General features: G+C 44.6%; 1 protein-coding gene across 3 annotated transcripts in view; it reads left to right on the forward strand.

Moving 5' to 3' along the window:
- Positions 1 to 12,769, forward strand: part of LOC124046178 (exportin-4) — a 53,033-nt gene that overhangs the window by 14,604 nt on the left and 25,660 nt on the right. For all 3 annotated transcript variants that reach the window (XM_046366287.1, XM_046366278.1, XM_046366295.1), the window contains exons 7-11: positions 3,121 to 3,233; positions 6,727 to 6,884; positions 8,701 to 8,875; positions 9,023 to 9,199; positions 9,758 to 9,900. In XM_046366287.1, coding sequence (XP_046222243.1) covers positions 3,121 to 3,233; positions 6,727 to 6,884; positions 8,701 to 8,875; positions 9,023 to 9,199; positions 9,758 to 9,900 — 766 coding nt within the window. The remainder of the gene's footprint in view (positions 1 to 3,120; positions 3,234 to 6,726; positions 6,885 to 8,700; positions 8,876 to 9,022; positions 9,200 to 9,757; positions 9,901 to 12,769) is intronic.

Consider the following 12,769-nt stretch of genomic DNA (forward strand, 5'->3'; position numbering starts at 1 on the left):
AAATGTTTGAGAACCCTTGATTTAGGCTTTATTTTCAACATATTGATATAGTCTTAAATGATAAAACTGCATATTTTTGATTTGTAAAGTCAAATAGAGTATAGTCTTGCACATCACAATAAATCATCTTGCTCTTCAAGATATATACACTGCTCAAAAAGATAAAGGGAACACTTAAACAACACAATGTAACTCCAAGTCAATCACACTTCTGTGAAATCAAACTGTCCACTTAGGAAGCAACACTGATTGACAATAAATGTCACATGCTGTTGTGCAAATGGAATAGACAACAGGTGGAAATTATAGGCAATTAGCAAGACACCCCCAATAAAGGAGTGGTTCTGCAGATGGTGACCACAGACCACTTCTCAGTTCCTATGCTTCCTGGCTGATGTTTTGGTCACTTTTGAATGCTGGCGGTGCTTTCACTCTAGCGGTAGCATGAGACGGACTCTACAACCCACACAAGTGGCTCAGGTAGTGCAGCTCATCCAGGATGGCACATCAATGTGAGCTGTGGCAAGAAGGTTTGCTGTGCCTGTCAGCGTAGTGTCCAGAGCATGGAAGCGCTACCAGGAGACAGGCCAGTACATCAGGAGATGTGGAGGAGGCCGTAGGAGGGCAACAACCCAGAAGCAGGACCGCTACCTCCGCCTTTGTGCAAGGAGGAGCACTGCCAGAGCCCTGCAAAATGACCTCCAGCAGGCCACAAATGTGCATGTGTTTGCTCAAACCGTCAGAAACAGACTCCATGAGGGCCCGACATCCACAGGTGGGGGTTGTGCTTACAGCCCAACACTGTGCAGGACGTTTGGCATTTGCCAGAGAACACCAGATTGGCAAATTCGCCACGGGCACCCTGTGCTCTTCACAGGTGAAAGCAGGTTCACACTGAGCACGTGACAGAGTCTGGAGACGCCGTGGAGAACGTTCTGCTGCCTGCAACATCCTCCAGCATGACCGGTTTGGCGGTGGGTCAGTCATGGTGTGGGGTGTCATTTCTTTGGGGGGCCGCACAGGCCTCCATGTGCTCGCCAGAGGTAGCCTGACTGCCATTTAGGTACCGAGATGAGATCCTCAGACCCCTTGTGAGACCATATGCTGGTGCGGTTGGCCCTGGGTTCCTCCTAATGCAAGACAATGCTAGACCTCATGTGGCTGGAGTGTGTCAGCAGTTCCTGCAAGAGGAAGGCATTGATGCTATGGAATGGCCCGCCCGTTCCCCAGACCTGAATCCAATTGAGCACATCTGGGACATCATGTCTCGCTCCATCCACCAACGCCACGTTGCACCACAGACTGTCCAGGAGTTGGCGGATGCTTTAGTCCAGGTCTGGGAGGAGATCCCTCAGGAGACCATCCGCCACCTCATCAGGAGCATGCCCATGCATTGTAGGGAGGTCATACAGGCACGTGGATGCCACACACTACTGAGCCTCATTTTGACTTGTTTTAAGGACAGTACATCAAAGTTGGATCAGCCTGTAGTGTGGTTTTCCACTTTAATTTTGAGTGTGACTCCAAATCCAGACCTCCATGGGTTGATATAGTATTTAATAAGAATATCTCATTCATTCAGATCTAGGATGTGTTATTTTAGTGTTCCCTTTTATTTTTTTGAGCAGTGTATATCGTGAATGTCAAATATCACGATATTCGATTTGATAATTTATCGGGCCAACCTTATTGGGGAGAGCATTACGGCAGAAGAGGGTGGGGGTGATGGGCATTCCTCCAGTGTTATTTCACATGGCAAGGCTGCAAGCAAGACTTAGTGGAGGATGTATCACTTAAACCCTACCACTCCTTAACATAGCTTTGCACTCTTAACACGTCCACTGTCGATGTACAGTATCGAAATACAATGGCCTCAAGTCATCTGGACAGAAAATACCTAGATGAGTTCAATATAGGCTTTCACTATAAGTAAACACACTTTTATATAGACTTCAAATATTATTCATCACAGTGTGTTTACACCAACAGTGTTAAGATACTTAAACAGTCATCTAACTTCTACTGATGTCACAGTTGTCATATGAGTTGCAACACTGTTGACAGATAACTGTAAATTGAGAGACAGTTGATGGACAACTGTAACTGTTTGATACTAAAACAACGCTCTAAAAGTGTTGCTGGATGTTTGACCTGTGATCCAGACCCGTTTTAGTGCAGCAGGGTTTAGAGCCCAGCAGGAGGTCTCTGTCTCTACGTCTCCTCTTCCTTTGTCTCTGTCGGTGAGGTAACAGAGTACTGTTGCTTATTCTGGAGCGTGCTGGAAGGTTGGACAGTGTGATGATGGAGATGGGTGATATGTGGAAAAAGCCACCTGACTGTGCACATCCATCCGTCCACAAGCATGTACTTTCATGCTCATACAGACATGACCTTTACTTTACACTACGTAAAGTGAAGAGTATCCATTATTTGATCTAAGATCCATTCCAAATTGCTTGAGTATATACACCAAAATCATATTTTTATTTGATTGATACATATAAGGTTGTCAGTAAGTAAGCTAAATCTCTCACACATATGAACACTGGTGGTTGGGCTCTAGAGTTAATACTCATGTTTTCAACACTCTTCCCAAGAGGCTTCTCACACGCGCTCTCTCTCTCTCGGTCTGTTCATTTAGCGTTCTGGTGGACCAGCGCTGTTTAAATGGGCTAAAAGGAAAGGCTGCTGTGGGGTGAGGGGCACAGAAACGCACCTGTCTCGGTAGCACGATTGTGTAGGGTGTGTTTGGGAGTGACTGTTGGTCCTGCCCAGTGGAATGCTTGGTCTGTGCCAGTGACTGGCTTTTCTGTGGGAGTTTCCTCACTGGGCCTCAGCACAGACAGGGAGAGAAAACGACAGAGTGAAGGAAAGAGAGAGACAGCCTTGAGTGTAAAAAAGAGGGCAAGAGGGTCGGGGAGGGAGAGCGTGGCAGACTTGATGAGCGAGAACTAGTGAGTTAGTAACCACAACTTTCCACTGCACTCAGACCTCAGAGAGGAGAAAGAGAGGGCTGAGAGACCAGATTCCACTGTGACTGACAGAGAGGGCTCTAGTGACAGGGACTCCGTGTGAGAGAGTCAGCGTTCCTTGTGTTGTTGGCCTTAACCTGGGGGTCACTGGGGCGCCACTACATCGCCATGTTTGAGTCCACCCAGAACGTGATGCTGAAGCCCACAGAGACCTGGAGAGAAGCCCTGCTTGACACCCGCGTCATGGACCTCTTCTTCACCGTGAGTCTTATCTTTCTCTCCTCTTCGTCTCTCTGTAGCTAGAATATCCTTGTGTCCTGCTGACTGTTCTTTGACCATTTTGTCTTCTCTTGTAGTTCTTACCACAGATTAGGAGAGGGAGGGTTTGAACTGTGTATTTTATGAGGCATGTGAAACATATGACATTTTATAGTGAGGTATGTATTAAAAATGATCTTTATTGCAATGTAGTAGTATTTTTCCTAGGTGACGTGTAGATATAGTAGTGAAACTTGTTTTTATAAAGTGTTTGTGTCTGAGTGTGGAACAAATCAGTCAACTCTCCCTCAGCATCCAGGCTCTCTCTGCCAAATAGTGCTCCCTTCTCCTCCAGGCAATATCCCCAACCTGGAGGCTTCTCTCTATTCTGCATCTCTCAATTTCTACAATTGACATGAGATCTGTTGTTGGATGACTGAGGTTGAGAGGCCCATAGAGGTTTTGAGTGGTTTGGCCCTGGAAGATATCTTTTTTATTATGGTATTTTTTTGTTCAGCTTCTCTGCAAAGTTATACATGTGTAACCCCCTCTCGTTTTATGGAGTGGTTTGAGACCAGAAGATCTATTGTATTGTCTGACCACTGACCAGTATATTGTTCTAACAGAGGGCTAGTGTCTCTTACCTCCCTCTGTGGTATTTGTGGTGGATGGGGTGTTTGTTATTGTAAGACTGCTGTAGTGCAACTGTTCGTTGTGTATGTGTGTTTTGGTGGGTGCTCAGCTGCTGCTCCTCAATCCTCAGCTGTGAGGGTGAAGGCCCATGGAGGGGGCCGTCCAGACACGTGCCGCCAGGGTCAGAGTTCAAACAGAGCGATGGCAGGATTACACGCTAACCTTGGCATTATTAGGGCCTTCTAAAATCGATGTTGCGGACGGGATCATGGAATCCAGACAAGTGGAATTCAAGCATTTTATTTTTTAAATCATAAGACATGAACAAAATGCATCAGTGATTTGTGTTTTCCTGCAACTTTCTGAAAGGAAACAGGAATGTGTGCGCGCCTGTGCCCGCCCCGCGCATGGCTACACTTTGTGTATCCTTTAGCAATGATGCTAATGATAAAATTCTGGTAGATGGAAAGGCTTTCCCAAAAACCTTCTCAATTAAATGTTAAGTACACAGTAGCCTATGCCTACCTGGCAAAATTGTATCATGATTCTGCAATCACATGAGCGCTACAGAAACATTGCTAACCAAACAACGGTATCTGGCTGGTGCCCACTTTCAACTACACCCAAAATTCTGATGACCTAAAAAGTGGTCTCCTTATGTGGTTTAAGCATTGTTGTGGATTTAGAACATCCAATTCTGTTGTTTTTCTATTTAAAACGTATGATTTTCAGAGGTAAAACAGAATTTTGGGGAAAATAAGACTTTTTATAAGAATAAGAATTTTATAGGGCCCTAGATTACGGGGCCCCGTTAACACCACTCGCCTCGCATACCGTAAGGACCCTGAGGGGGTCCATCTCCCCTTTAAATGACCCTACTCTGGAGGTGAAGTGGTCTAGGAGGTTTGGAGAGGGGCAGAATTTCTAGGAGGTTTGGAGAGGGGCGAAAGAGGTCTCCCTCCAGGTACATAGGTGATTCTATGTCCTTTACATTGCAAAATTGAAGCTTCGGGTTCAGTGACTAACAGATCTAAAAGAAATAACAAATGTTCAAGGTAATTTGAATGAATAGCGTTCTCAGTTCCACTCTTGAGACATTGGTCTAGGCCGGGGAGGATAAATCAGCGATGGGAATGACGCCACCCTCAAAATACATCGTATCCATCCCCTCTGTTCTTTTGACACCTAGCAAAATGAGCTCTAAGTTAACATTATCCCCACCAGCTGTAATTTGGGTCTACGACTGTTTTTGTTTGTGGTTTGCGTTGGTTTTGCCTTGTGAGAGTGCCTTTAATTTGTCATTCTCACACGTACACTCCAGCTCTGTTTGCCCAGTAAACCCAATCAGGGCTGCGTCTGTAGTGCTGAGCCTATGATGATGTGATGATGGCTAATTCTACCCTGGGCGGCAGTAACTGAATCTGACAAACGAGGGAGTGAGAAATGGAGAGGGGGGAGACAATCATACGGAAGCGCTCAGTTAATTTAAAAAAACAGAAAGGGGAGCCTTCAATCCCCCTGAGGAAACAGACACCAGGCTTTGTCTCCTGCTATAAATAGGAGATTCATTCTCTCTCCGCAGAGGAGTACCCAGTCTTGTTTTGAATCCCCCCTCTACCCCCTGCCTGTCTCTAACTATAGTCGTACTCAAGGCGATTGGCATAGCTAGCGCTGCGCGGATGTTCGTTGGTGCAGCTGTTTTTAGAGCGTGTGCGGTGTGCGATCTTTGGCCTTGCGTTCTTTTTCTCTCCCTCCCTCTTTCCTTTCCTTCCCTCCACTCTACTCCTCCAGAGAATGACTTCAGACTCTGGAGAGGGCAGCAGCAGCACTCACCAACAGCAGAGATCTCTATGCTACGCTACATTAGCATCAGAGTCCTTGGAACACCGTGGCCGACAACCAACCACTACAGCTGAGGGAGGGAGGGAAAGCCAGAAAGGGAGTGAGACAGGGAGGTTGAGAGAAGGAGTTTCTTAGAGGAAAAAAGGATACTTGAGGAGGGGAGAGTGTTCTGGAGCTGTTTGGGGTTGCGTAGGGATTGTGTGGCTAGCACCCAGGCTTTTTCAGGGTCGAGAATGGGAGAAAAAGCAGACGGAGAGAATAGACAGAGCTCTGAGTGAACATTCAGAGCCAGGAGTCCTCATTGCGCTGCCTGTCAGTGAAAGCACACGTTGCTCCACAGTGGAGCTGAAACTGCCTCACTGCCAGGTCACTTCACATCCGATTACAACTTCTCTGACAGAGAATTACAGGTTCTCTCTGACTACTGACTGACTCTGGGTTTGATTGAGACGGCCTCAGCAAGTTTCAGACTGGCTCTGTGATCGATTGGTATTGTCTGTGTTGACATCCAGAGTTACTGTGTCTGGGTCCAGTGGCTGGCATTTTGAGCATTCATTCTCTGTTCCCTTTGCTTCAGAAGACGGTGAGTCTGTCACTTCAGTTTGTCTCATAATGCTGTCTTTTTCTGGATGTAAACAGAAACTACTGAAACTGCATTGAGAGTTGTGGCTCAGTCAGTTGTACCGTGGCATAACCGGCCCTGGTCAGGTGTGTGTATGAGCCGTGTTACTTTGTCTGAGATGCACAATGTCGTACGGGAGGTACAAATCATGTTTGGGGTCTATTCCATTACAGTACAGTCTTTGTAGATAAATAACCTGGATAGGTTTTCATCCAGATGCTTTCACCGCTCTGCTCATTTTACATTCATGGTCTCACACAATCATCATAATCGTCATCAGAAAAAATATATTCTCTGTCCTTTAAAACTAACATGGGCAAGAGCTTGTATGTTATTATATCTCCCTTGCTCAAAATAACAACTATTTAATTATAACCTTCCATGCTCCCCTCCACTCAGGTCCACATAAAGATCCGTGAGGACTCAGACATGGCCCAGGACTCCCTGCAGTGCCTGGCCCAGCTGGCCTCCATGCACGGCCCCATCTTCCCTGATGAGAGTGCCCAGGTCTCCTACCTGGCCCACCTGGTGGAGGGGCTTCTCAGCATGATCAATGGGTGAGTCTGTCAGAGCCTTAACTTCTTGCGTCGAGCCATCCCGGATCCGGTATCGTGACTACAGCCTCAAGCTCATTACCATAAAGCAACGTTAACTATTCATGAAAATCGCAAATGAAATGAAATTAATCTATTTGCTCTCAAGCTTAGCCTTTTGTTAACAACACTGTCATCTCAGATTTTCAAAATATGCTTTTGAACCATAGCTAAACAAGCATTTGTGTAACCGTATTGATAGCCTAGCATAGGATTTATGCCTGGCTTTCAGCATGCAACATTTTCACAAAAACCAGAAAAGGATTCAAATAAAATCATTTACCTTTGAAGAACTTCAGATGTTTTCAATGAGGAGACTCTCAGTTAGATGGCAAATGTTCAGTTTTTACAAAAAATATTATTTGTGTTGACAAATCGGTCCGTTTTCTTCATCATTCTTCATCACGTTTGGGTAAAAAAAAAATTTTTAAGTAATTAAAACGCGAACTTTTTTCCAAATTAACTCCATAATATCGACAGAAACATGGCAAACCGATGTTTAGAATCAATCCTCAAGGTGTTTTTCACATATCTATCGACGATAAAATCCTTTGTGGCAGTTGACTTTCTCTTTTGAAGAAATGGAACGCGCATGGACCTACAGATTACGCAATAATTTCGACAAAGGCCACGGGCGGGACACCAGGTAAATGTAGTCTCTTATGGTCAATCTTCCAATGATATGCCTACAAACACGTCACAATGCTGCAGACACCTTGGAGAAACGACACAAAGGGCAGGCTCATTCCTGTCGCATTGACAGCCATATAAGGAGACATTGGAACACAGCGCCTTCAGAATCTGGGGCATTTCCTGTATGAAACTTCATCTTGGTTTCGCCTGTAGCATTAGTTCTGGGGCACTCACAGATAATATCTTTGCAGTTTTGGAAACGTCAGAGGTTTGTCTTTCCAAGGCTGTCAATTCCATGCATAGTCGAGCATCTTTTCGTGACAAAATATTGCGCTTAAAACGGGCACATCTTTTTATCCAATAATGACATAGCGCCCCCATAGGTTGAAGAGGTTAAACTAATTCTGGTTGGTTTCAATGGACCAAATCCAGGGCTAGAAACACTGCTGCCCTCTGTGCATGCACAGAAGCTCTAATTGAATTTGATACTTGGGCCTTTATATCATGTACTGCATGATTATTATGACGGCCTGTATGTGTGTTAGTGGGATTATTTGGACTGCAGGCTGGTAGCATGAATGATGTGATTTGTATGTAATCGACTTGTGTGTCCTCTCAGTTGAAGTAGTATTTAACTGAATCAACAGGGCTCTGCTCGAATGTATAAATAAAACACACACACCCACACTTGTGCTTGGAACTCGTGACTCAGTAGGCGGAGTGAGTTAGGGGCTCGCTCGCTCTCCGTAATCACCTATTCCTGGAGCTTTTTTCCAGTTGCATCATCGGAAAACTATGCGGGCAGGATGGCCAATCTGCAGTGGTTGAACAGCTCTGCTTGCTATTGAAATCTATCTGATAAGGTTTAGCGAGCCGCAATGTTCTAGGCAGTAGGCTAGCTACGGCAGGCAGGCCTCAAAGACAGTACTCTAACTGGGGCTGTGGAAACCTGGCCCTACCCAGGCAACAGGTACTGCTCAGTGCTCACACACTGGGCAGCACTGCGTCTGGTTTCATACCATGCCAGTTTCAAACATATATTTCTGAAATATTTTTTTTTTAAATTATAAAAAATAATTTTCCAGATTTTGAATGAAATTAGCCAACATTCCTTTAAGGTTGTGTTTTGTTTGTGTCCCTCCCCCAGGATAGAGATCGAGGACTCTGAGGCGGTGGGCATCTCTAACATCATCTCCAACCTGATCAGCACATTTCCCCGTGTCATCCTGACTGCCCTGCCCAGCGAGCTCTTCACCTCCTTCATCAACTGTCTCACCCTCCTCACCTGCTCCTTCGGACGCAGCGCCGCCCTGGAGGAAGTGGTCAGCATTACACTCAATCCTTACTGCAGGAACATTACATAGTTGATCCATTCTTTTATTTTTCGTTCTGTTGCTTTGAAAACACACATTCAATGAGTCTCTACTCTCCCCCTTCTCTCGCTCTCTTTTTCTCTCTCTCTCTTCCAGCTGGATAAGGATGACATGGTATACATGGAGGCGTATGACAAGCTGTTAGAGTCATGGCTGACCCTGGTTCAGGATGATGAACATTTCCCCCGCGGCTGCTTCGTCCAGCCCGCTGTTCAGGTCTTCAATTCCTACATCCAGTGTCACCTGGCTGCGCCTGATGGCACCCGCAACCTGGTGAGACACACACACGCTTCAATCTAGACTCAAATAAGCAGTCAGTTGGCCTCCCAGGTGGCACAGTGGTTAAGGGTGCTGTAATGCAGCACCAGCTGTGCCACCAGAGACTCTGGGTTTGCGCCCAGGCTCTGTCGTAACCGGCCGCGGCCGGGAGGTCCGTGGGGCGACGCACAATTGGCCTAGCGTCGTCCGGGTTAGGGAGGGTTTGGCCGGTAGGGATATCCTTGGCTTGGTTGGGTTGTGTATCGGAAGATGCATGACTTTCAACCTTCGTCTCTCCCGAGGTGGTACGGGAGTTGTAGCGATGAGACAAGATAGTAGCTAGCTAAAATAGGCAAACAAAAAATAAGCACTCAGTCAATTGTTTTTATGGGTAAATGATATGTCAGCACTTTCAACAGTCAATCCACCATGATCCACATCTTCTCACTCCTTTGTCATACATTCATCACTCTCTTTCTGTTTTCTTTCTTCCTCGCTCTCTCTTCATCTGACTCTTCTCCTTCCTTTGTCTCGGTCCCTCTTTAATGTCATGGTCTCTTTCCCTCCCTCCAGACAGTGAATGGCGTGGCATCTCATGAGGAGGATGAGATTAACGAGTTACAGGAGGATGACAGAGAGCTGTTCTCAGATCAGCTGGCCAGCATCGGCATGTTAGGACGCATAGCAGCCAACCACTGTATCCCCCTACTGACCAGGTATTCGAGGTCGACCGATTATGATTTTCCAATACCGATTATTGGAGGTCGAAAAGAGCCGATACCGATTAATCGGCCAGTTTTTTTAAGTGTACACTTTTTTAATTTACAGATTTTTGTAATAATGACAATTGCAACAATACTGAATGAACACATTTATTTTAACTTAATATAATACATATGGTCTTTTGGATGGGTGTTCTTAAGGTGATTCCACAGGTTGGTGGTATTTTTTTTCCAGCTGTTGCTGAACCCATGCTTACATCTTTATCACAAATAAGACACCTTGCTTTCCCTGGTGCCAATTTCATGTAATAGTCCCACACTGGTGCTCTGCTTTTCTCTGCCATCTGTAAAACACACACAGCTCGGAAGTGACAATGATACTGAAGAGTCTGCTTCGGAGATAAATACTCTCAACTGTTTGAATAAAAATAGAGTTTAAGTTACCTGTGATGAATGTTGAAAACAAAAACTAATTTCTATATGCAGGAAATCCTATTTTTAATAATGGACATGGTAAGAATTGACTACCGAAGTGCGAGTCATAATTCCCATGACACCTAGCAAAATCTGAAAAGCGGTTCCTTCATTCATTTATTCCATAGGATATTTTTAGATTCACTTAAAATAAGGTCTGTGTTTCTTGTAGGCTTACACCACCGTGCCAATTTTATAACTGTAGATATCCATAGGACAAGGTAACTCTGATCAATTGGCTAAATATAAGCGAAGAGCATTTTTTTTGTAGAGTGGATTTATGAAAATATTTTGACAAATGTTACCTTATCCTAGTGAGATTTACACGGGTATCAAAACACTGAGGCGGTTTAAGCCTGCACCAAACACAGACCTTATTTGAAGTAGATCAAGACATTCTCTATGAACGTTAAAATAAAGAAGGAACCCCTATCAAGTTCAGCCGCAAGTTATTACAGGAATTATAACGCGTCAACTATTTTTCTCTAAACCATATACCTTTGACTATTACGAGCCTACTGCTGCCTACCACCCCTCAGTCAGACTGCTCTATCAAATATCAAATCATAGACTTAACTGTAATAAACACACAGAAATACGAGCCTTAGGTCAAATCCGGGACACTATCACCTTGAAAACAAAAAGTTTATTCCGTTCCGTATTTTATCTAACGGGTGGCATCCATCAGTCTAAATATTCCTGTTACATTGCACAACCTTCAATGTTATGTCATAATTACATAAAATTCTGGCAAATTAGTTCGCAGCAAGCCAGGCTGCCCAAACTGTTGCATATATACCCTGACTCGGCGTGCAATGAACGCAAGAGAAGTGACACAATTTCACCTGGTTAATATTGCCTGCTAACCTGGATTTCTTTTAGCTAAATATGTAGGTTTAAAAAATATATACTTGTGTATTGATTTTAAGAAAGGCATTGATGTTTATGGTTCAGTACACATTGGAGCAACGACAGGCGTTGATTGATTATTTTTATAAGATAAGTTTAATGCTAGCTAGCAACTTATCTTGGCTTACTGCATTCGCGTAACAGGCAGGCTCCTCGTGAGGCAGGTGGTTAGAGCGTTGGACTAGTTAACTGTAAGGTTGCAAGATTGGATCCCCTGAGCTGACAAGGTAAAAATCTGTCGTTCTGCCCCTGAACAAGGCAGTTAACCCACCGTTCCTAGTCCGTCATTGAAAATAGGAATGTGTTCTTAACTGACTTGCTTAGTTAAATAAAGATTAAATAAAGGTGTAAAAAAATATATATAAAGAAATTGGCAAAATCGTCGCCCAAAAATACCAATTTCCGATTGTTATGAAAACTTGAAATCGGCCCTAATTAATCGGTCATTCCGATTAATCGGTCGACCTCTACTAGGTGTGTGTGTGTGTGTGTGTGTGTGTGTGTGTGTGTGTGTGTGTGTGTGTGTGTGTGTGTGTGTGTGTGTGTGTGTGTGTGTGTGTGTGTGTGTGTGTGTGTGTGTGTGTGTGTGTGTGTGTGTGTGTGTGTGTGTTTGAGTGTTTGATCCCCTGCTGATTTTGTACATTTGCCCACTGACAAAGAAATTATCAGTCTATAATTTTAATGGTAGGTTTATTTGAACAGTGAGAGACAGAATAACAACAAAAAAATCCATAAAAATGCATGTCAAAAATGTTATAAATTGATTTGCATTTTAATGAGGGAAATAAGTATTTGACCCCTCTGTAAAACATGACTTAGTACTTGGTGAAAAAAACCTTGTTGGCAATCAGAGGTCAGACGTTTCTTGTAGTTGGCCACCAGGTTTGCACACATCTCAGGAGGGATTTTGTCCCACTCCTCTTTGTAGATCTTTTCCAAGTCATTAAGGTTTCGAGGCTGACGTTTGGCAACTCGAACCTTCAGCTCCCTCCACAGATTTTCTATGGAATTACGGTCTGGAGACTGGCTAGGCCTCTCCAGGACCTTAATGTGCTTCTTCTTGAGCCACTCCTTTGTTGCCTTGGCTGTATGTTTTGGGTCATTGTCATGCTGGAATACCCATCCACGACCCATTTTCAATGCCCTGGCTAGGGAAGGAGGTTCTCACCCAAGATTTGACGGTACATGGCCCCGTCCATCATCCCTTTGATGCGGTGAAGTTGTCCTGTCACCCTTAGCAGAAAAACACCCCCAAAGCATAATGTTTCCAACTGCATGTTTGACAGTGGGGATGGTGTTTTTGGGGTCATAGGCAGCATTACTCCTCCTCCAAACACTGTGAGTTGAGTTGATGCCAAAGATCTCCATGTTGGTCTCATCTGACCACAACACTTTCACCCAGTTGTCCTCTGAATCATTCAGATGTTCATTGGCAAACTTCAGACGGGCATGTACAGTGGGGCAAAATAGTATTTAGTCA

This window comes from Oncorhynchus gorbuscha, linkage group LG01 (genome assembly GCF_021184085.1).
Source record: "Oncorhynchus gorbuscha isolate QuinsamMale2020 ecotype Even-year linkage group LG01, OgorEven_v1.0, whole genome shotgun sequence".
Taxonomy (NCBI): Eukaryota; Metazoa; Chordata; class Actinopteri; order Salmoniformes; family Salmonidae; genus Oncorhynchus; species Oncorhynchus gorbuscha.